Raw genomic sequence first — 25,163 nt, 5'->3', positions numbered from 1 at the left:
CACGGCTGCACTGTATGCGCGAAGGAATGACTTCATCAATTTCCCAATGACCGCACAAGCGATCCATGAGAGGGCTGTGGGCTTCTTCAGGATTGCCGGCTTCCCAAAGGTACAGGGCTGCATTGATTGTACCCACAGAGCCTTGCGAGCACCCGTGGAGGAATCTGAGCAGTACCGAAATAGGAAAGGTTTCCACTCTATCAATGTGCAGCTCGTGTGTGACGACAAGCAGCGCATCATGTCAGTCGATGCGAGATACCCTGGCAGCACCCACGATGCGTTCATCCTACACGACAGCGTTATATCTGACATGTTTGAGCAGCAGCCAGAAGGGCAGAGCTGGCTACTGGGAGACAAAGGGTACGGCCTGACCACCTGGCTCATGACGCCCCTACGCGTGACACGGACAGAAACTGACCGTCAATACAACATGGCGCACATTGCGACGCGCAGCATCATTGAGAGGACCATTGGCATATTGAAACAGCGATTCCGATGCCTGGACCATTCCGGAGGACAGTTGCAATACTCTCCTCAGATTGTGGGTCACTTCACTGTTGTGTGCCGCATGCTTCATAACTTAGCCATCATGAGGCAGCAGGAGCTGGTAGTGGAACCCGAAGACCGACGTGAGGATCCAGTGCATGATGATAGTATTACGGAAGACCAGGATGTGGATGATAACGACAATCAGGAAAGCATGCAAGTGCCTGATGCCGGAGCACGAGGTCGGAGGAGGGCCGCCCATCGTGCCCCTTTAACGATTGCTCGAGACTTGCAGCTCATCCGTGAACGCTTCAACTACTGATGCCTGAGGGCTCTGCGACCACTGTTGCGTATGGACATGTTTATTCTTTGCAGTTGTTCCTACGTTGTGTTGTGTAATGGAACATCAAACAGTTTTAATGAAAAAATATTTTATTGAAAAGTTAACGTCACTCTAATAAAATACTTGTTGTATCAAACTATACTTTTTAATATGACTCTTGAAGATCACTTAAAAACTTTAAGATCACTTATAAACTTGTAAAGTTACAAAAGTTACAAAACACTTTCTATGTGAAAAATTTTACACTCTAAGTTCACTTACACTTCAAGATCACTTTTTAGATGCAAAATTAAATAACTTACAGAATGTGAGAGCATTTACACTATAAGATCACTTGAAAACCCTGAGATCACTTATATATTGTAAAGTTACAAAACTTACAAAATAGTTTCATTGTGAAAAATCTTACACTCTGAAGAACACTTAAATTTCAGGATCACTTTTTATGTGCAAAATTAAATAAGATACAAAAAAATGTGAGAGCATTTACACTATAAGATCACTTAAAAACCATAAGATCCCTTATAAGTTGTAAAGTTACAAAACTTACAAAACAATTTCAATTTGAAAAACGCTACTACAGCTACATCAAGAACAAGAACAAAAGATTAATGTGCAAAGTTAAAGCACATGGGATTGGGGGTAGTGTGCTGACATGGATTGAGAACTGGTTGGCAGACAGGAAGCAAAGAGTAGGAGTAAATGGGTACTTTTCAGAATGGCAGGCAGTGACTAGTGGGGTACCGCAAGGTTCTGTGCTGGGGCCCCAGCTGTTTACACTGTACATTAACGATTTAGACGAGGGGATTAAATGTAGTATCTCCAAATTTGCAGATGACACTAAGTTGGGTGGCAGTGTGAGCTGCAAGGAGGATGCTATGAGGCTGCAGAGCGACTTGGATAGGTTAGGTGAGTGGGCAAATGCATGGCAGATGAAGTATAATGTGGATAAATGTGAGGTTATCCACTTTGGTGGTAAAAACAGAGAGACAGACTATTATCTGAATGGTGACAGATTAGGAAAAGGGGAGGTGCAACGAGACCTGGGTGTCATGGTACATCAGTCATTGAAGGTTGGCATGCAGGTACAGCAGGCGGTTAAGAAAGCAAATGGCATGTTGGCCTTCATAGCGAGGGGATTTGAGTACAGGGGCAGGGAGGTGTTGCTACAATTGTACAGGGCCTTGGTGAGGCCACACCTGGAGTATTGTGTACAGTTTTGGTCTCCTAACCTGAGGAAGGACATTCTTGCTATTGAGGGAGTGCAGCGAAGGTTCACCAGACTGATTCCCGGGATGGCGGGACTGACCTATCAAGAAAGACTGGATCAACTGGGCTTGTATTCACTGGAGTTCAGAAGAATGAGAGGGGACCTCATAGAAACGTTTAAAATTCTGACGGGGTTAGACAGGTTAGATGCAGGAAGAATGTTCCCAATGTTGGGGAAGTCCAGAACCAGGGGACACAGTCTAAGGATAAGGGGGAAGCCATTTAGGACCAAGATGAGGAGGAATTTCTTCACCCAGAGAGTGGTGAACCTGTGGAATTCTCTACCACAGAAAGTTGTTGAGGCCAATTCACTAAATATATTCAAAAAGGAGTTAGATGAAGTCCTTACTACTCGGGGGATCAAGAGGTATGGTGAGAAAGCAGGAATGGGGTACTGAAGTTGCATGTTCAGCCATGAACTCATTGAATGGCGGTGCAGGCTAGAAGGGCCGAATGGCCTACTCCTGCATCTATTTTCTATGTTTCTATGTCTCTAAAAGCAGCAAAGAAAGGCTGCAACCATCTCTCATCCATATCTCAGTGAATATTCACTTCCTCATGGGGTGCCATTTGATTGGCTGGGCTGCGTGCCCTTATTGCAGCAGCTACCTCAACCAGGCCCTCCCTGACGGCCTGTGCCGTCGATTGCACTCCCTCGGACATTCCCTCCCTAAGTTCCCGTGTCATTACTGCTATTTCTCCCGTCAGGACCGTCAACTCTTCACCCACTGCACTGACGCCACCGATGAGTGATCGGGTAAGCTCATTGGTCTCCATACCCAATGCCACAACCTGAGCCACATCTGTTGCACGCTGCATCTCAGGAGAGCGTGTCTCCAATCTCCTTCTCCTCTGCCTGGGTCTGCCTCATGGCACCACTACACTGGAAGGCGCAGGCTGGGACTGTGGGACGCCCTGTGTTCCAGACGGCTGAACTGGAGGGAGAGACTCGGGCTGGAATGGTGGGACGCTCTGTGTTGCAGACGGCAGAACTAGAGGGAGAGGCGCGGGCTGGAATGGTGGGACGCTCGGTGTTCCAGACGGCTGAACTGGAGGGAGAGTGCGGGCTGGAACGGTAGGACGCTCGGTGTTCCAGACGACAGCACTCGAGTGCGAGCCGTGGGCTGGGATGTTGGACGAATGGGTGTAAACTGCTCCATGATATCAGCAGCAACACTGGGACCCGAAGCGTCGGAATCAAAACCATAGTAGGTGGAGCCAGAACCTATGCGAGAGGGAGGCGCAGGCTGGGACGGTAGTGCACTGACTGTAGAATGCTGCATTATACCAGCAGCACCACTGGGACCCGCAACATCGGAAGCGAAACCATGGAAGGTGGAACCAAGACCTATGCTAGGGGTTGAAACTCTGATGCCCCTTGATGGGGGCTCATAAACATTAAATTGGAAGCTCCCCCCTGCAGACATTTCAGTCATCGCTGCCATCATCCAGTCTGGATCGTCCGCAGCTGGTTGTACTGGTCCTTGTTCTGTACCCTCAGGATCCTCAGGGTTGGCAGCAGCAGCATCATCATCATCATCATCATCATCATCGTCGTCGTCGTCGTCGTCGTCATGTTGTGTAAAATAGATCAGAACAGTCAAATGTTTAACAGCAAGGGAGGAGGCCGGGTGGGTGGCATGAGTACTCTCACACATAGCAGGCCAGGCAGCAGGTTGATTTAAAGGGCCACGATGCATTTTCAGGACTTACCCTCTTCCTCGCGTGCGGGCCCAGCTTGTGCTGTACCGATTGCTTTTCTCCATGTCCGACTCATCATAGCAGCTACCCTCTGTTCCAAGGGTGTCAGTGGATGCAGATTGGGCACGCCTCCTCCTGTCCGAGTTGCCTCCCTTTTGTTGTGGGCCAATTTCTTCTGCAAAGAGTAAAATATAACTTTTTACAGAGTGTGTCAGTCTGCAAGGTGGGACATACAGATAGCCAGGTTACAATTACGATTAAATTAAAAATGGGAAATATTACTTACACTAACTACTTGACCAAGGTCGTGCCATTTCTTTTCACACTGACTTCCAGATCTCCTGGTATGCACCACTGCGCAGTAATCTTCTGCAACTTGGTTCCAGCGTTTCTTCTTTTCTTTTGGTGGCACTTTTATGCGACCTCTGTTGCTGGTATCTAGCTCCTGCCATCTCTGCTCAATTACGTTGACTAATATCTCCACTTCCTCATGCAAGAAATTCTTTGTTCTTGGTGGACATTGATCCATTGCAAAGTTGAATTGGCACACTCTTGTTTCTCCAAACACACAGTCCTTAATTTGCAGGCACCGGTTCTGCAAGTTTAGCAGTGAAAAGCTGAACTCACTGATTTCAGCAGGTGATTTATTCAGCAGTGCTGCTAAAAGCACTCCCTTACACACAGAAATATCAAGAAAATTAAAATACAAGCCTTTGCAGGGGTCCAAGAAACAAATCTTCACTTTTAAAAATGGCCGAGTGCCAATGTTTACTTCAGACTGCGCGTGCGCGAACGCTCCAACGCGCACGCGCAGGGTTGCCGGCACCAAGAAGCCTCATTTCAATTGTACCCGCCCCCTCCTACTTACAAAATCGGCGCGAGTGGTAGGCTCCGCCCCCTGTGCGCCGCGCCAAGCAGACAGCAAGGAGCTCGAGAATACCGCACTTTTTTTCCGGCGCCGTTTTCGGCACGAAAAACAGGCGCCCAGCTCGGAGGTGCACCTTTTTCGCCGCGTGTGGAAACTTGGGGCCAATAATTCCCTGTTTTCTCTCTCCCTCCTTTTTATAAAAGTGGGGTTACATTAGCTACCCTCCAATCCATAGGAACTGATCCAGAGTCCATGGAATGTTGGAAAATGATCACCAATGTATCCATCAGGTGCCGACTATCAGGCCCCAGGGATTTATCGGCCTTCAATCCCATCAATTTCCCTAACACCATTTCCTGACTAATAAGGATTTCCCTCAGTTCCTCCTTCTCGCTAGACCCTCGGTCCCCTAGTATTTTCCAAGTCTTTCGTAAAGTTATTATTGAATCTGCTTCCACCACCCTTTCAGGCAGTGCATTCCTGATCATAACAACTCGCTGCATAAAAAAAAAAATCTCAGCTCCCCCTCTGGTTCTTTTGCCAATTACCTTAAATCTGTGTCCTCTTGTTACTGACCCTTGTGCCACTGGGAACAATTTCTCCTTATTTACACTATCTAAACCCTTCATTATTTTGGACACAAATTTACATATCATTGTGATTGTCCCTAACGTATAAAATTCTGACTGGGTTGGACAGACTGGATGCGGGGAGGATGTTTTCCCCTGGCTGGGAAGTCTAGAACAAGGGGTCACAGTCTCAGGATACGGGGCAGGAAATTTAGGACCGAGCTGAGGAGAAATGTTTTCACTCAGAGGGTGGTGAACCTGTGGAATTCTCTACCACAGAAGGCTGTGGAGGCCAAGTCATTTGATATATTTAAGAGGGAGCTAGATAAATTTCTAGAAACAAAAGACATCAAGGGGAATATGGTGTTGAGATAGAGGATCAGCCATGATCATATTGAATGGCAGTGCAGGCTCGAAGAGCCGAATGGCCTACTACTGCTCCTATTTTCTAAGTTATCCTTATAAATGGCATTGTCTTTAGTCTCATCATCGCCCTCCTCCCCCAGTTCTTTTGCCAATTACCTTAACCCATTATCTTTATAATTATAAAACTCATCATCATAGGCAGTCCCTCGGAATCGAGGAAGACTTGCTTCCACTCTACAAATTAGTCCTTAGGTGGCTGAACAGTCCAATACGAGAACCACAGTCCCTGTCACAGGTGGGACAGATAGTCATTGCGGGTAAGAGTGGATGGGACTGGTTTGCCGCACGCTCCTTCCGCTGCCTGCGTCTGATTTCTGCATGCTCTCAGCGACGAGACTCGAGGTGCTCAGCACCCTCCCGGATGCACTTCCTCCACTTAGGACGGTCTTTGGCCAGGGACTCCCAGGTGTCTGTGTGTGAAACTATGTAAAAGGTGTTTATTTGTAGTTTCTGTGCAAGGTATTATTTGTCGAAATGTGTCTGCTCCAATTCAGTACATTGACGCCAGTTGCCTCTGATTGCGTGGTACTGACACGAGTTGTAATGTTCAGGTTGCAGTGTGAGTGTCAGCATAACACCTGTGGAGTATCATGTGAACGGTGTTGTCCCGGATACAGTCAGAAACTATGGCAACCAGCTACAACTTCAACTGCCAATGAATGTGAACGTGAGTATTATCGTTAATGTTTCTATTATCTAAGCACAGCCTAAGAGACATTACTGCCCTCAGGGAGCAATTTTTAGTAACAGGTAAAAAGCAACCTGCCTGTTTTTTTAATTCATTCTCGGGATGTGGGTGTTGCTGGCAAGCCAGCATTTATTGCCCATCCCTAATAGTCCTTGAGAAGTGGTGGTGAGCCGCCTTCTTCAACCTCTGCAGTCCTATGTAATCCTGTGTGGGAGTACCTTGACTGCTGTCCTATGTAAACGTAAACTGAGAACTTGCAACGAAAACAGATAACACACAATCTATTCCACACACTGGCTTTTGAATGGAAAAACCATACCAAGCTGGGCAGTGGAAATGTTACAAGGACACCCTCAAAGCCTCCCTGATAAAGTGCAACATCCCCACTGACACTTGGGAGACCCTGGCCAAAGACCGCCCTAAGTGGAGGAAGTGCATCTGGGAGGGTGCTGAGCACCTCGAGTCTCGTCGCCGAGAGCATGCAGAAATCAAGCGCAGGCAGCGGAAGGAGCGTGCAGCAAACCAGCCCCATCCACCCCTTCCCTCAATGACTATTTGTCCCATCTGTGACAGAGTATCTTGTTCAGCCATCAAAGAAACATAGAAACATAGAAATTATGTGCAGGAGCAGGCCATTCGGCCCTTCGAGCCTGCACCGCCATTCAATGGCTGATCATTCAACCTCAGTACCCCTTTCCTGCTTTCTCTCCATACCCCTTGATCCCTTTGGCCGTAAGGGCCATATCTAACTCCCTTTTGAATATATCTAACGAACTGGCCTCAACAACTTGCTGCAGTAGAGAATTCCACAGGTTAACCACTCTCTGAGTGAAGAAGTTTCTCCTCATCTCGGTCCTAAATGGCTTACCCCTTATTCTTAGACTGTGACCCCTGGTTCTGGAACTCCCCAACAATGGGAACATTCTTCCTGCTTCTAACCTGTTCAATCCTGTCAGAATTTTATATGTTTCTATGAGATCCCCTCTCATTCTTTTAAACTCCAGTGGATACAAGCCCAGTTGATCCAGTCTCTCCTCATGTCAGTCCTGCCGGATCTGGTGAACCTTCACTGCACTCGCTCAATAGCAAGAATGTCCTTCCTCAGGTTAGGAGACCAAAACGGAACACAATATTCCAGGTGTGGCCTCACCAAGGCTCTGTACAACTGCAGTAAGACCTCCCTGCTCCTGTACTCAAATCCTCTAGCTATGAAGGCCAGCATGCCATTTGTCTTCTTCACTGCCTGCTGTACCTGAATGCCAAACTTCAATGATTGATGTATCATGACACCCAGGTCTCGTTGCACCTCCCCTTTTCCTAATCTGCCGCCATTCAGATAATATTCTGCCTTCGTGTTTTTGCCACCAAAGTGGATAACCTCATATTTATCTACATTATACTGCATCTACCATGCATTTGCCCACTCACCTAACCTGTCCAAGTCACCCTGCAGCCTCTTAGCATCCTCCTCACAGCTCACACCGCCACCCAACTTAGCGCCATCTGCAAACTTGGAGATATTACCCTCAATTCCTTCATCACTTCAGGACTGGAAGCAAGTCTTCCTCAATTCCGAGGGACTGCCTATGATGATGATGATGAATCTTCTTCAGCCCCACAACCCCCCGAGATGTCTGCGCTCCTCTTATTCTGGCTTCTTGAGCATCCCTGATTTTAATCGCTCCACCATTGGTGGCCGTGGCTATCGCTGCCTAGGCCCCAAGCTCTGGAATTCCCTCCCTAAACCTCTCTACCTCTCATTCCTCCTTTAAGACGCTCCTTAAAACCTACCTCTTTGACCAAGCTTTTGGTCACCTGCCCTAATTTCTTCTTACGTGGCTTGGTGTCAAATTTTGTTTTATTACACTCCCGCAAAGCATTGCGGGACGTTTTACTGCGGTAAAGACGCTATATAAATACAAGTTGGTGTTGTTGTTGTTGTCCTACCTTCTCCTGGGATCCCCACAGACCACGTGTTTGCCAAGATTAAACCCACCAAGAGCCTCCTCTATTGACAAAGGCAGACTTTCCAGGGTTAAAGAAAGAAAAAAAATTACATCTCTATAGCACCTTTCACATCCTCAGGACGCCCCAATGCACTTTACAGCCAATGAAGTACTTTTGAAGTGTAGTCATTGTTGTAATGTAGAAAGTGTGGCAGCCAATTTGCACACAGCAAGCTCCCACAAACAGCAATGACCAGATCATCTGCTTTTAGATGTTGGTTGAGGGATATACGAACATAAGAACATAAGAAATAGGAGCAGGAGTGGGCCATTCGGCCCCTTGAGCCTGCTCTGCCATTCAATAAGATCACGGCTGATCATCGACCTCAACTCCACTTTCCGTATCTTGAGAGTCCAAAAGTCTATTGATCTCAATCTTGAATATGCTCAACGATTCAGCATCCACAGTCCTCAGGGGCAGAAAATACCAAAGATTCACCACCCTCTGAGTGAAGCAATTCCTCCTCATCTCAGCCTTAAATGGCCGACCCCTTATCCTGAGCCTGTGACCCTGGTTCTAGACAATCCAGCCCGGGGGAAACACCCTCTCAGCATCTACCCTGTCACCCACCTTCAGAATCTTGTATTTTTCGATGAGATCACCTCTCATTCTTCTAAACTTCAGAGAGTAAAGGCCCATTCGGCACAATCTCTCCTCATAGGACAGATCCTAACAACATAAATGTTTCCCACAAAAAAAGCATGAGAACAGAAAAGAGTTAAACAATCCCTCTCATTCTCCAGTAACCAGGTTCACCTTCTGACAGTTCCTTTCCTGGGAATTAGAATCCAGTTAATCTCATGCAGATTATCAGCTACAGGATTTTGCCACTTCATACCTAAAAATCTTTTCCACAAATCAACAACATATTTCTATAGCGCCTTTAATGTCGTAAGCCGTTCCTAGGTGCTAAAATATATATTAGCCAGGACACAAACAGGTGGCTGTTCCTTGATTAGACTGCCCCTAGGGTTGCATCTGGGATGCTCACCATAGCAACAACGGCAAGAAGTCCAGCAGACAAATGGTGGGCCAGAGGAGGGAGGTGCTTGGTCTCCTCACCACCCCCCACCCCCCAACCGCCCCCCACCGCCGTCGCTCCCTCTAACAGAAACCTGTAGGTGCCCCCATGGTCCCTTACAATGGCCCATTGACTCTTGGGGTTCTGCTCCCAGCCTTTGCAGCTTCATCCTCATCATAGGCAGTCCCTCGAAACGAGGATGACTTGCTTCTACACCAAAAAAGGATGAATTCACAGATGTTTCAGTGAAGGACCCAATATTCCAGGTCTTGAACTACATCCGTGAGGATGGAAGATGCCTGTGCATGGATTCTTTTAACGTGGGGTGACCGTTGCACACCAGCCACCACACGGGCTTGACAGAGCTAGGTCTTGGTCCAGTGGCAAGGGTTGTCCAAGACGACTGGAGACCAGCTCTGCTGCATGGACCCAGTGCGCGCACATATCGCAGTGTGGGCTGGGCCCGTGCTGCCCCTGGGCCCTCACCTCTTTTGGCCCCGAACTCACGCCTCTCCTGGACAGCTTAGTACCCAAAGGAACACTTTCAAGAGCAGCAGTGGTAGAAATCTAGGGCAAGTTTCATGACATGTGGTCAATGGAGACCTAAAACGGAAGAGTAGGAACATGGGAACAAGAGGAGGCCATTCAGCCCCTTGAGCCTGTTCCACCATCCAATTCGATCACGGCTCATCTGTATCTCAGATACACTGCCCTTTGTGTGAAGAAGAGCTTCCTAACATCACCCCTGAACGGCCGGGCTCTAACTTTAAGGTTATGCACTCTTGTTCTGGACTCCCCAACCAGAAGAAATAGTTTGGTAATATGATGGTAAGTACTGCAGGGAATCGAATACGGCCAGGGTGATCTCCTAGACTAGTTTCGATCACCTGGACGGGTCGGAGTGGAATTTTCCCAGATTTTTTTTTCCTTAAATTGGCCTGGGTTTTTATCTGGTTTTTGCCTCTCCCAGGGGATCACATGGCTCTGGTTGGGGTAGAGTGTAGAATGTTTCAGTGTAAGGGGTGTTGCAGTTGTGTGAGGCGGACTGGTTGGGCCGGGTGCTCTTTACCTTTCCGCCATTGTTCATTGTTCATGGGTTTATATGTAACCTTCAGGGCTGCTGACCGAGGGCCGTGCGGCTCTTTGTCGGCCGGCGTGGACACGATGGGCCGGAATGGCCTCCTGCGCTGTAGATTTATATGTTTCTTTCTCTCCATCTTCCCTACCAACTCCTTCAATCATCTTAAACCCCTTCGATTAGATTATTAATCTTCTACACTTGAGAGTACAAACCTGGTCTGTGTAACCTGTCCTCATAATTGAATTGTTTTTGGCCCAACATGTTGCACTACTGAAGGGCCAATATGTATCGTTGCCGATTATGACGATTTAAGCCACAGCATTGTCGTTTTTTTATTTAGAAATACATTAAAGAGTTGCTGTCGGCCTATGCTTGCTGATCTCTATTAAGCACTGTGCCTAGTGTTTGCACGAGAATCTATTCCCCCACATAGTATTCTTTGTTTGTGCAGTGCTGAGTGAACAGTGATGTTCGCAATTACATTCTGGCACAGAATGCGCTGGGTGTCTGCCAATCACTCGTAAAGGGAAAAGTTCCCTCCTTTTTTACTGCTTCTTTTGTTATGTTCCATTCCTGTTATTCTTAAGATAGACTTGCCTTGACCAAGTGAAAAATAGAGGGTGAACCCGTGAACTCCAAACAACATGGGCTAACGATTTGATGTTGACATTATTTGTAACGTCCCTAACAACATAGATGTTTCCCACAAATAAAGCATGAGAACAGAAAAGAGATAAACGAGCCCTCTCATTCTCCAGTAACTTGGTTCACTTTTTGACAGTTCCTTTCCTGGGAATTGGAATCCAGTTAATTTAATGCAGGATTTTGCCACGTTACCTAAAAACCTTTTAGACATAGACATAGACATAGAAAATAGGTGCAGGAGTAGGCCATTCGGCCCTTCGAGCCTGCACCGCCATTCAATGAGTTCATGGCTGAACATGCAACTTTCTGCTTTCTCGCCATACCCCTTGATCACCCGAGTAGTAAGGACTACATCTAACTCCTTTTTGAATATATTTAGTGAATTGGCCTCAACAACTTTCTGTGGTAGAGAATTCCACAGGTTCACCACTCTCTGGGTGAAGAAGTTTCTCCTCATCTCGGTCCTAAATGGCTTACCCCTTATCCTTAGACTGTGACCCTTGGTTCTGGACTTCCCCAACATTGGGAACATTCTTCCTGCATCTAACCTGTCTAAACCCGTCAGAATTTTAAACGTTTCTATGAGATCCCCTCTCATTCTTCTGAACTCCAGTGAATACAAGCCCAGTTGATCCAGTCTTTCTTGATATGTCAATCCCGCCATCCCAGGAATCAGTCTGGTGAACCTTCGCTGCACTCCCTCAATAGCAAGAATGTCCTTCCTCAAGTTAGGAGACCAAAACTGTACACAATACTCCAGTGAGATGTGGCCTCACCAAGGCCCTGTACAACTGTAGCAACACCTCCCTGCCTCTGTACTCAAATCCCCTCGCTATGAAGGCCAGCATGCCATTTGCTTTCTTCACCGCCTGCTGTACCTGCATGCCAACCTTCAATGACTGATGTACCATGACACCCAGGTCTCGTTGCACCTCCCCTTTTCCTAATCTGTCACCATTCAGATAATAGTCTGTCTCTCTGTTTTTACCACCAAAGTGGACAACCTCACATTTATCCACATTATACTTCATCTGCCATGCATTTGCCCACTCACCTAACCTATCCAAGTCGCTCTGCAGCCTCATAGCATCCTCCTCGCAGCTCACACTGCCACCAAACTTAGTGTCATCCGCAAATTTGGAGATACTACATTTAATCCCCTCGTCTAAATCATTAATGTACAATGTAAACAGCTGGGGCCCCAGCACAGAACCTTGCGGTACCCCACTAGTCACTACCTGCCATTCTGAAAAGTACCCATTTACTCCTACTCTTTGCTTCCTGTCTGCCAACCAGTTCTCAATCCATGTCAGCACACTACCCCCAATCCCATGTGCTTTAACTTTGCACATTAATCTCTTGTGTGGGACCTTGTTGAAAGCCTTCTGAAAGTCCAAAAACACCACATCAACTGGTTCTCCCTTGTCCACTCTTCTGGAAACATCCTCAAAAAATTCCAGAAGGTTTGTCAAGCATGATTTCCCTTTCACAAATCCATGCTGACTTGGACCTATCATGTCACCTCTTTCCAAATGCTCTGCTATGACATCCTTAATAATTGATTCCATCATTTTACCCACTACCGATGTCAAGCTATAATTCCCTGTTTTCTCTCTCCCTCCTTTTTTAAAAAGTGGGGTTACATTGGCTACCCTCCACTCCATAGGAACTGATCCAGGGTCTATGGAATGTTGGAAAATGACTGTCAATGCATCCGCTATTTCCAAGGCCACCTCCTTAAGTACTCTGGGATGCAGTCCATCAGGCCCTGGGGATTTATCGGCCTTCAATCCCATCAATTTCCCCAACACACTTTCCTGACTAATAAGGATTTCTCTCAGTTCCTCCTCCTTACCAGACCCTCTGACCCCTTTTATATCCGGAAGGTTGTTTGTGTCCTCCTTAGTGAATACCGAACCAAAGTACTTGTTCAATTGGTCCGCCATTTCTTTGTTCCTCGTTATGACTTCCCCTGATTCTGACTGCAGGGGACCTACGTTTCACCAATCAACTTGCATTTCTAAAGCGCCTTTCATCAGAACATAAGAAATAGGAGCAGGAGTAGGCCATTTATTCCCTCGAGCCTACTCTGCTATTTAATAAGATCATGGCTGATCCGACCATGGACTCAACTCCACTTCCCTGCTCGCTCTCCATAGCCCTTTATTCCCTTATCGCTCAAAAATCTGTCTATCTCCGCCTTAAATATATTCAATGTCCCAGCTTCCACAGCTCCCTGGGGCAGAGAATTCCACATATTTGCAACCCTCTGAGAGAAGAAATTCCTCCTCATCTCAGTTTTAAATGGACGGCCCCTTATTCTGAGACAATGCTCTCTAATTTCAGTTTTCTCTGTGAGTGGAAATATCCTCTCTGCATCCACCTTGTCGAGCCCCCTCATTATCTTATATATTTCGATAAGATCACCTCTCATTTTCTGAATTCCAATGAGTATAGGCCCAACCTACTCAACTTATCTTCATAAGTCAACCCTCTCAACTCCGGACTCAACCTCGTGAACCTTCTCTGAACAGCCTCCAATGGAAGTACATCCTTCCTTAAATACGGAGACCAAAACTGGAAGCAGTACTCCAGGTGTGGCCTCACCAATACTCTGTGCAGTGTAGCAGGACTTTTCTGCTTTTATACTCCATCCCCTTTGCAATAACAATTTGTCACATTATACTCCATCTGACAAATTTTTGCCCACTCACTCAGCCTTTTGCAGATTTTTTGTGTCCTCCTCACAATTTGCTTTCCTACCCATCTTTGTATCATCAGCAAACTTGGCTACATTACACTCGGTCCTTTCATCCAAGTCATTAATATAGATTGTAAATATTTGAGGTCCCAACATCGATCCCTGCGGCACCCCACTAGTTACTGTTTGCCAACCAGAAAATGACCCATTTATCCCGACTCTCTGTTTTCTGTTAGTTAGCCAATCCTCTATCCATACTAATATATTACCTCCAACCCCACGAGCTTTTATCTTGTGCAGTAACCTTTTATGTGGCACCTTATCGAATGCCTTCTGGAAATCCAAATACACCCCATCCACTGGTTCCCCCTTATCCACCCTGTTCGTTATATCCTCAGAGAATCCCAGCAAATTTCTCAAACATGATTTCCTCTTCATAAAACATGCTGACTCTGCCTGATTAAATTATGCTTTTCCAAATGTCCAGCTACTGCTTCCTTAATAATAGACTCCAGCATTTACCCATTGACAGATGTTAGGCTAACTGGTCTATAGTTTCCTGCTTTCTGTCTGCCTCCTTTTTTAAATAGGGGCGTTATATTTGCGGTTTTCCAATCCGCTGGGACCTCCCCAGAAGCCAGGGAATTTTGATAGATTACAACCAATGCATCCACTATCTCTGCAGTCACTTCTTTTAAGACCCTAGAATGTAAGTCATTAGGTCCAGGGGACTAGTCTGCTTTTAGTCCCATTATTTTACTGAGTATTACTTCTTTAGTGATAGTGACTGTATTAAGTTCCTCCCTCCCTATAACCCCTTCATTATCCACTATTGTTTTTAGTGTCTTCTACCGTGAAGACCGATATAAAATATTTGTTCAATGTCTCTGCCATTTCCCTGTACCCCATTATTAATTCCCCAGTCTCATCCTCCAGGAGATCAACATTTACTTTAGCCACTCTTTTCCTTTTTATGTACCTATAGAAACTTACTATCTGTTTTTATATTTCGCGCTAGTTTGCTTTCATATTCTATCTTCCCTCTTTTTTTTAGTCGTTCTATGCTGGCTTTTAAAAGTTTCCCAATCCTCTGACCTCCCACTAGTCTAGGCCACATTGTACGCCCTTGTTTTCAATTTGATACCGTCCCTTATTTCCTTAGTTAGCCACGGATGATTACCCCTTCTCTTACAGTCTTTCGTTTTCATTGGGATATATTTTTGTTGAGATATGAAATATCTCCTTAGATGTCTGCAACTGCTCATCAACCGTCCCACACTTTAATCTATTTTCCCAGTCCACTTTAGCCAACTCTGTCTTCATACCTTTGTAGTCTCCTTTATTTAAGCTTAGGACACTGGTTAGAGATCCAACTTTCTCACCCTCCAACTGAATTTGAAATTCAACCATGTTATGGTCACTCATTCCTAGAGGATCCTTTACTACGAGATCATTTATTAATCCTGTCTCATTACATAGTACCAGATCTAAAATAGCCTGCTCCCTGGTTGGTTCCGCAATGTACTGTTCAAGGAAACTATCCCGGATACACTCTATGAACTCTTCCTCAAGGCTACCCTGGCCAATTTGCTTTGTCCAATCAATATGAAGGTTAAAATCACCCATGATTATTGCCGTTCCTTTTTTACAAGCCTCCATTATTTCTTGATTTATACTCCGTCCAACAGTGTAGCTACTGTTAGGGAGCCTATAGACTATGCCCACCAGTGACTTTTTCCCCTTATTATTCCTTATCTCCACCCAAATTGATTCAACATCTTGATCTTCTGAGCCAATATCGTTTCTCACTAATGCACTGATCTCATTCTTTATTAACAGAGCTACCCACCTCCTTTTCCTTTCTGTCTGTTCTCTCGATTTGTCAAATACCCCTGAATATTTAGTTCCCAGTCCTGGTCACCTTGCAACCACATCTCTGTAATGGCTATCAGATCAAACCCATTTGTATCTATTTGTGCCGTCAATTCATCTATCTTGTCACGAATGCTGCGTGCCTTCAGTTAGAGCTTTTATTATGTTTTTTCACCATTTTTCCTTGCTTTGACCCCACCTTCTTATTCACCATTATGTTTCTACATTCTGTCCCTTGCTGTCCAATCCTTTGGCCTCCCACTGGATTTCATTTCCCCCAGTGCTACCCTCTGGTTTTCATTCCCGCAGTGCTACCCTGCTCCATTGCCGCCTTCTTATTCTTTGACTTTTTAAATTTTTGCTCACCTGAACGCCCCTCGCCTCCCACTAATTAGTTTTACAGCCAATGAAGTACTTTTCGAGTGTAGTCACTGTTGTAATGTGGGAAACGCAGCAGCCAATTTTTGCACAGCAAGCTCCCACAAACAGCAATGACCAGATAATCTGTTTTTAGTGATGTTGATTGAGGGATAAATATTGGCCCCAGGACACCGGGGATAACTCCCCTGCTCTTCTTCAAAATAGTGCCATGGGATCATTTACGTCCACCTGAGAGGGCAGTTGGGGCCTCGGTTTAATGATTCATCTGAAAGACATAGTAAACGTCCCAAGGTGCTTCACTGGAATATTATGAGATAACAAAATTTGGCACCGAGCCACAAAAGTAGAAATTAGCGAAGGTGACCAAAAGCTTGGTCAAAGAGCTAGGTTTTAAGGAGCGTCTTGAAGGAAGAAAGAGAGGTGGAGAGGTTTAGACAGGGAGTTCCAGAGCTTGGGGCCTAGGCATCAGAAGGCACGGCCACCAATGGTTAAGTGATTATAATCAGGGATGCTCAAGAGGGCAGAATTAGAGGAATGTAGACATCTCAGGGAGTTGTGGGGCTGAAGGAGATTACAGAGCAGAGATAGGGAGGGGCGAGGCATATAGGGATTTGAAAACAAGGATGAGAATTTTGAAATCGAGGCGTTGCTTAACCAGGAGCCAATGTAGGTCAGTGAGCACAGGGGTGATGGGTGAGTGGTACTTGGTGCGAGTTAGGACATGGGCAGCCGAATTTTGGGTCACCTCTAGTTTACGTAGGGTAGAATGTGGGGCCAGCCACATTTTTGTATTCTTATAAACTTATATTCGTGTACTGATTTGCAGTAGCAAGTGCTGTTGTTGGATTTAGAACTAGATTCTCTTAATGCAAGATAGCATCAAAAGATGAATTCAATATTGCTTTCTGGATCTAATGCAGATGTTTACTGTACCTCCACAGTATCACAACGCATCCCACTTTGTACAACTAACACATTAAATGACTACTCACTGGATATGGGTTTTCCGAGGTCTTTCTGTTGCAAGTGTCAGCATGACCATTGCAAACACACCGACCTCTATGTTTTTTAAATTCATTCACAGGATGTGGATATCGCTGGCATTTATTGCTCATCTCCAATCATAGAATCACAGAAATTTACAGCACGGAAGGCGGCCATTCAACCCATCGTGTCTGTGCCGGCCGACAAAGAGCTATCCAGCCTAATCCCACTTTCCAGCTCTTGGTCCGTAGCGCTGTCGGTGACAGCACTTCAAGTACACATGCAAATACTTTTAAATGTGATGAGGGTTTCTGCCTCTACCAGCCTTTCAGGCTGTGAGGCAGAAACCCTCACCACATTTATAAAGTACACGATGGGCCAAAATGGCCTCCTTCTGTGCTGTAAATTTCTATGATTCTATTCTATGAGTTCCAGACCCTCACCATCCTCTGAGTGAAAAAAGTTCCTCTCAACTCCCCTCTAATCCTTCTACGGATTACTTTAAATCTATGCCCCCTGGTTAATGACCATTCTGCGAAGGGAAGTAGGTCCTTCCTATCCACACTATCTAGGCCCCTTATAATTTTATACACCTCAATTAGGTCTCCCCTCAGCCTGGTCTGTTGCAAAGAAAACAAACCCAGCCTATCCAATCTTTCCTCATTGCTAAAATTCTCCAGTCCAAGCAACATGCTTGTAAATCTCCTCTCGCCAGTGCAATCACATAGTTCCTGTAACGTGGTGACCAGAACTGCGCGCAGTATTCTAGCTGTGGCCCAACTGGTGTTTTATATGTGACCTCCCTGCTGTTGTATTCTATGTCTCAGCTAATAAAGGAAAGTATCCTGTCTGCCTTCTTAACCACCTTATCTATCTGTCCTGCTACCTTTAGGGATCTGTGGACATGCGCTCCCAGACCCCTCTGGTCTACTAGTCCAGTAACATTATCGCTATGCTACCGCTCCACATAATGTTGTGGCTTATTTTTGGATAGTGGAAGTATTGATAAGATGGGCATTGAGATAATTTCTTGCGTCATTTTACAGCTTGTAACTGCCATGGACATGCCCAGGATTGTTATTATGATGCTGATGTCAGCCAGCGCAGAGCAAGCGTGAATGCCCATGGGCGGTATGAAGGTGGAGGTGTTTGCCTGAACTGCCAGGTATGAGGCAAGCCATTCAAGTCGAGACAAAAACTTTCACTAATTGATAGCTGAAGGCATCATTTTTAAGAAGCGTATGGCATGCATCTAGGTTTGTCTTTCTATCGCAGATATTTCAAGCAATCTTTGTAAAAACTGGTTGCTTCGGTTTGTCTTAAAGTTGGAGTAAAAATTTACAAATTCCGCCGACTTCAATGTTAGTTTGATTTGCTAAAACAAATGGCCCTAAAACATTTTTTTAAAGCCTGAATGAATATTAAGCTTTGGCAGCAATCATGTCCAGAATGTTCTGACAACAATGCCCCTTTAACTTCAGAAGATACACAAGTCCTTTTTAATGTGTCTGTAAATAGACACAGCGACTGATTTCTGTGACACAGTAACCACCATGGTGATACGGTGTTTGAATTGCGCTGTCTCCAGTCCACCCTGTGCAGAAACACCAAATAAATAGCGTATCTGTAACCTGTTTAACTGACTTGAACAAGCATCATCATCATCATAGGCAGTCCCTCGAGTCGAGGGTGACTTGTTTCCACGTCAAAAGTTCACAGGTGTTTCAGTGAAGGACCTAATATTCCAGGTCCCGAACTACATGTTGAAGGGTGGAAGATGCCTGTGGGTGGATTTTTTTAACGTGGGGTGACCGTTGCACACCAGCCACCACACGGGCTTGACAGAGCTAGGTCTTGGTCCAGTGGCAAGGGTTAACCAGGACGACTGGAGACCAGCTCTGCTGCACGGACCCAGTGCCCACACATATCGCACAGTGTGGGCTGGGCCCGTGCTGCCCCCGGGCCCTCGCCTCTCCTGGGCCCCGAACTCACGCCGAACAAGCGTTGGTGGTGCTGTTAACAGAAATTTACCACTGCAGTTCCATTGGCACACGAAGGAAAGGTTTTATTCGCTTAATTTCCAAGTTGCAAATCTTAATTGTCCACTTGAAAAGCTATTGTAACGGCTGGGTTTAATTTCCTAAAATGAAAGCTCAATTGCTAATATGCTAGTTTGGCATTTCACAGACGAATAAGCATTTGCAGCAGCAGAAGTTTCGTTACTTTTTTGTGAGTCACTTGTTTCTAAATTTCTCCGCAGCACAACACCGCGGGAACAAACTGTGAGCGGTGTGCGCCATTTTATTACCGATTGCCTGGAGTTCCAAGGGAGGCGCCCGATGGCTGCTTACGTACGTCTTTCCTGTGTTATTGTTTTTCCACAGCAGTAAAATAGATTATTGTAGCACCCTCCAGTGAAACATTTTTGGGGTAGTTTGAGCCTAACTCATCCACGGGAATCCCAGGGGAGCAGGTGGAATGCCAGTCTTACACCCGCCAACATTCAACTTTGGCACATTTACAAAGTAAATATTGTGCAATTTTTAACATTTTTAAAAACAATGCCCCAAACGATGCACTTAACGCACGTCACATAGGCCTTAATATTGCTCTCCGTTGATTTCCGTGGAGAGTAAAATCGATCGCGGTGTGAAACCAGCGTTGCTCCCGGTCTCGCTGCTTTTCAAATGGGCCCCCTGGTATTTCTGTATATCATTTTAGAAAGCAAGGAGTTTCCAGTTTTGTTATTTTAATTGCTCAATGAATTGCTGTGAAAATAGAACACTGATATGAAAAAAGAAATTTTTTTAAGATTTCTATAATCCCTCCTTATTTTACCCCCTTCTTTATGGCTACCTAACCTCAATGAAAAGAAGGAAAGAAAGAACTTGCATTTCTATAGCGCCTTTCACGACCTCAGGACATCCCAAAATGCTTTACAGCCAATGACGTACTTTATGAAGTGTAGTCACTGTTATAATGTGGGAAACGCGGCAGGCAATTTGTGCACAGCAAGCTCCCACAAACAGCAATGTGATAATGACCAGATCATCTGTTTCTAGCGATGTTGGTTGCAGGATAAATATAGGCCCAGGATACTGGGCATAACTCCCCTGCTCTTTTTCGAAATAGTGCCATGGGATCCTTTATGTCCACTAGAGAGTGCAGGAAGGGCCTCTGTTTAACATCTCATCTGAAAGACGGCACCCCCGACAGTGCAGTGCTCCCTCAGTACTGCACTGGGAGTGTCAGCCTAGATTTTTGTGCTCAAGTCCCTGGAGTGGGACATGAACCAACAACTTTCTGACTCCGAGGCGAGGGTGCTGCCCACTGAGCCACAGATTTACCTGTTTAAACATGCATTTGCCCATCTTCTCAAAGTCTTCGAAGGGTTACAGACCAAGTGGATAGATGGGGTTAAGATACAGATCAGCACTCACTCATTATTGCACTGGGAGTGTCAGCCTAGATTATATGTTCATTATATGTGTGCGGGATAGCCTAGTTCTGCGTTGTAATTCTATGATTCTCAGAGAACAAGCAGGCTTCTGCTAATGGTAATCTTCGATCATATATAAGGAGATACACTTGATCAGACTGAGGCAACTTCTGCTGATTTTCTCACTTCCTGGCTGTGAGTGTCACGCTTCTCTCTGCTTGGCATATCCCTCCATGGCCTCACCCCTCCCTATCTCTGTAATCTCCTCCAGCACCACAAACCCCCCGAGATGTCTGCGCTCCTCTAATTCTGCCCTCCCGAGCATCCCTGATTCTAATCGAACCATTGGTGGCCGTGCTTTTTGTTGCCTGGGCCCCAAGCTCTGGAACTCCCTCCCTAAACCTCTCCGCCTCTCTTTGCTCCTTCAAGGTGCTCTTTAAAACCTGCCTCTTTGACCAAGCTTTTGGTTATCTGCGCTAATTTCTACTTATGCAGCTCGGTGTCAAATTTTTATTGCATAATAATCCTGTGAAGCGCCTTGGCACGCTTCACTACATTAAAGGCGCTATATAAATACAAGTTGTTGTTGTTGATGGAGCAGTTAATATTGGCAACTCCCTAGTTGAGAAAACACAAGTCTAAACCACATCCCAGTCCCATGAAGCACCACTGTGCAGGACGAACACACCATCTATATCTTGTTTCCCCAAGATAAATAACCTGGCTGCCTGTTAAAAGTGCACAGAATAATAGCTGGCAGCGAGTGATAAGGTTGTAATTAAACTGAGTTTTGATGATGATATAATGACTTTATAAACGACAAAGACTGAAGTTCAATCGGTTAATGAATGGCAGCCTCACCTCAAGATTGAACTTCAGTGCCTTAAGCCCAGTGCGGAGGTCGTATATTCTGCTGTGTGTAAGATTAGAGAAGAAGTTGTTATGATCTGGAATGCACTGACTAGAATCGGATTCAATAGAAACTTTTCAAAAGAACTTGGATAAATATTTATAAAGGAAAAAAAAATGGCAGAGCTTTTGGGAAAGAGGAGGAGAGTGAGACTAATCGTATCGCTTGTTCAAAGAGCTGGCACGATGGGCCGAATGGCCTCCTTCTGTGTTGTCAGATTCTATGATTAGTGATCGTTTTGTCATTAGCCTACTTCCTGTCGGCTAATGGGTTCGCCGAGTGTGGTTAAACTGTGGAGAATGTATCTTAAATGCTCAGGGTGCGCGCTGACCTTCAGGAAGCACACTGCAACTAGGCCATGTCAGAAACTAACCAGCAATGAAGGGGAAGTCATTGAAACTGTGGCTGTGACTTTTTAATCAACCCGAGCGGGAGGCAAGATCCCTCACTGCCAGCATATACTCAGGAAATTACTTCTTGTACATTAGTGGGTAACAAAACAAGTTGTGCCTGGAGACCTAGAGGCTTATGATACTAAATAAATTGTTCAACATATATTAAATATGCAACTTGAATAAGTTGACTGTCTCAGTTAAATTATCCTATGTCTTAATTAACTACAACTTGTATTTATATAGAGGTGATCTTATCGAAACGTATAAGATTATGAGGGGGCTTGACAAGGTGGATGCAGAGAGGATGTTTCCACTGATGGGGGAGACTAGAACTAGGGGGCATGGTCTTAGAATAAGGGGCCGCCCATTTAAAACTGAGATGAGGAGGAATTTCTTCTCTCTGAGGGTTGTAAATCTGTGGAATTCGCTGTCTCAGAGAGCTGTGGAGGCTGGGTCATTGAATAAATTTAAGACAGAAATAGACAGTTTCTTAACCGATAAGAGAATAAGAGGTTTTGGGGAGCGGGCAGGGAAGTGGACCTGAGTCCATGATCGGATCAGCCATGATCTTATTAAATGGCGGAGCGGGCTCGTGGGGCCGTATGGCCGACTCCTGCTCCTATTTCTTATTTCTTATGTTTCACATAGTAAAACATCTCAAGGCGCTTCACAAAAGAGATTATCAAACAGAATTTGACACACGAACCACATAAGGCGATATTAGGGCTGGCAACCAAATGCTTGGTCAAAGAGGTAGATCTTATAAAGTGTTCAAAGGGAATTGGATTAGTACTTGAAAAGGAAAAACTTGCAGGGCCAAGGGGAAAGAGCAGAGGAAGAGGAAGAGCCGGCACAGGCATGATGGGCCGAATGGCCTCCTTCTGTGCTGTAGATTTTAAGCGTCTTAAAGGAGGAGACAGAGGTGGAGAGGTTTAGTGTGGGAATTCCAGCGCTTAGGACCCAGGCAGGTGAAGGCACGGTCACCAATGGTGGAGCGAAGAAAATCAAGGATGCGCACGAGGTCAGAGTTGGAGGAGCGCAGAGATCTCATTAGGGGAGATAGGGAGGGGACGAGGCCATGGAGGGATTTGAACAACGGCAAAATACTGCGGATGCTGCAAATCTGAAATACAAACCGAAAACGCTGGAAACCACTCAGCAGGTCAGGCAGCATCTGTGGAGAGAGAAACGGGATTAACGTTTCAGGCCAGTGACCTTTCGTCAGAATGGTCTGATGAAAGGTCACTGACCTGAAACGTGAACTCTGTTTCTCTCTCCACAGATGCTGCCTGACCTGCTGAGTGTCTCCAGCATTTTCTGAGGGATTTGAACACATGGATGAGAGTTTTAAATTTGATTTAAATTAATGCCTGAAAGCGACGTCTTATTCTCTTCAGCCTGCAGGTGTAACCCTGAACTTACAGACGGATGTGGCGAAACAACAGGCCTCTGCCGCTGCAAACCTCAGTTCAGTGGTGAACACTGCAACCGTTGTTCCCATGGATACTACGACTATCCTCGGTGCATTCGTACGTATTACAGTTTTATATGTGTGTCTTTATGGACAGACCTTGTTCACAGTGCAGAAAGGAGCCCAGTTAAATACCCGTTCACCCATTTCCAAGCAACTGGCAGCGTGAGAAACCTAATACTTTGTTTATTCCGGTTGGAGAATTTGACACTTGAAATCAGAGATCATGCTCTGATTTAAGTATGTCGTCTATGCTTATGTTATGGGCTCTGAGATTCCCACAGGTCACGATGCTAGCACTGCGACAGCATCACCACTCGTTGATGCTCTCGAACACTGATTACTGCCAGAGTGGGCAGGCACCTCATTTAGAAGGAGCCAGTGGGCATTTACTGTATAGAGAGAGTCCAGAAAGTGCAAATGTAATACACATCTTCATTCTCTTTTGAGACTTACACAGAATTACATAGAATTTATAGCACAGGCCATTCAGATCAGCAGGTCCGGCCGGTGTTTATGCTTCACACAAGTCTCCTCCCAACCCTCTTCATCTCGTCTTATCTGCCTATCCTTCCATTCCTTTCTCACTCATGTGTTTATTGAGTCGGCACAGGCATGAGGGGCATAATGGTCTCTTTCTGTGCTGTAGGTTTTAAGCATCTTAAAGGAGGAGACAGAGACGGAGAGGTTTAGTGTGGGAATTCCAGAGCTTAGGGCTCAAGCAGCTGAAGGCGCGGTCACTAATGGTGGAGCGATGAAAATCGGGGATGCGCAAGAGGCCAGAATTGGAGGAGCGCAGAGATGTGATTGGGTGGACGAATTAACTGCACAGGCAGCTATTAACGAATATGATATAATTGGGATTACAGAGACGTGGCTCCAGGGTGACCAAGGCTGGGAACTCAACATCCAAGGGTATTCAACATTCAGAAAGGATAGACAGAAAGGAAAAGGAGGTGGGTTAGCGTTGTTGGTTAAAGAGGAAATTAACATAATAGTAAGGAAGGACATTAGCTGGGATGATGTGGAATCTGTATGGGTAGAGCTGTGTAATACCAAAGGGCAGAAAACGCGAGTGGGAGTTGTGTACAGACCACCAAACAGTACTAGTGAGGTTGGGGACAGCATCAAACAAGAAATTAGGGATGCGTGCAATAAAGGTACAGCAGTTATCAAGGGCGACTTTAGTCTATATATAAATTGGGCTAATCAAACTGGTAGCAATACGGTGGAGGAGGATTTCCTGGAGTGTATTAAGGATGGTTTTCTAGACCAATATGTCGAGGAACCAACTAGAGGGGTGGCCATCCTAAACTGGGTGATGTAATGAGAAAGGACTAATTAGCAATCTTGTTGTGCGAGGCCCCTTGGAGAAGAGTGACCATAATATGGTAGAATTCTTTATTAAGTTGGAGAGTGACACAGTTAATTCAGAGATTAGGGTCCTGAACTTAAGGAAAGGTAACTTCGATGGTATGAGATGTGAATTGGCTAGAATAGAAACATAGAAACATAGAAAATAGGTGCAGGAGTAGGCCATTCGGCCCTTCGAGCCTGCACCGCCATTCAATAAGATCATGGCTGATCATTCACCTCAGTACCCCTTTCCTGCTTTCTCTCCATACCCCAAATAAACTGGCGAATGATACTTAAAGGGTTGACGGTGGATAGGCAATGGCAAACATTTAAAGATCACATGGATGAACTTCAACAATTGTACATCCCTATCTGGAGCAAAAATAAAAACGGGGAATGTGGCTCAACCGTGGCTCACAAGGGAAATTAGGGATAGTGTTCAGTCCAAGGAATTAGCCAGGAAAAGCAGCAAACCTGAGGACTGGGAGAAATTTCAGCAGAGGAGGACAAAGGGTTTAATTAGGAGGGGGAAAATAGAGTATGAGAGGAA

At 45.5% G+C, this 25,163-nt stretch overlaps 1 protein-coding gene across 1 annotated transcript in view; it reads left to right on the top strand.

Annotated features, from left to right (window-relative positions):
• Positions 1–25,163, top strand: part of lama3 (laminin, alpha 3) — a 511,887-nt gene that overhangs the window by 164,426 nt on the left and 322,298 nt on the right. The window contains exons 7-10 of the mRNA XM_070889172.1: positions 6,214–6,329; positions 18,089–18,207; positions 19,303–19,393; positions 23,184–23,422. Of these exons, the coding sequence (XP_070745273.1) occupies positions 6,214–6,329; positions 18,089–18,207; positions 19,303–19,393; positions 23,184–23,422 (565 nt within the window). The remainder of the gene's footprint in view (positions 1–6,213; positions 6,330–18,088; positions 18,208–19,302; positions 19,394–23,183; positions 23,423–25,163) is intronic.

Source organism: Pristiophorus japonicus, chromosome 1 (assembly GCF_044704955.1).
Source record: "Pristiophorus japonicus isolate sPriJap1 chromosome 1, sPriJap1.hap1, whole genome shotgun sequence".
NCBI lineage: Eukaryota > Metazoa > Chordata > Chondrichthyes > Pristiophoridae > Pristiophorus > Pristiophorus japonicus.
The sequence above is the reverse complement of the archived record's forward strand: the minus strand, read 5'-3'. Positions and strand labels throughout refer to the sequence as shown.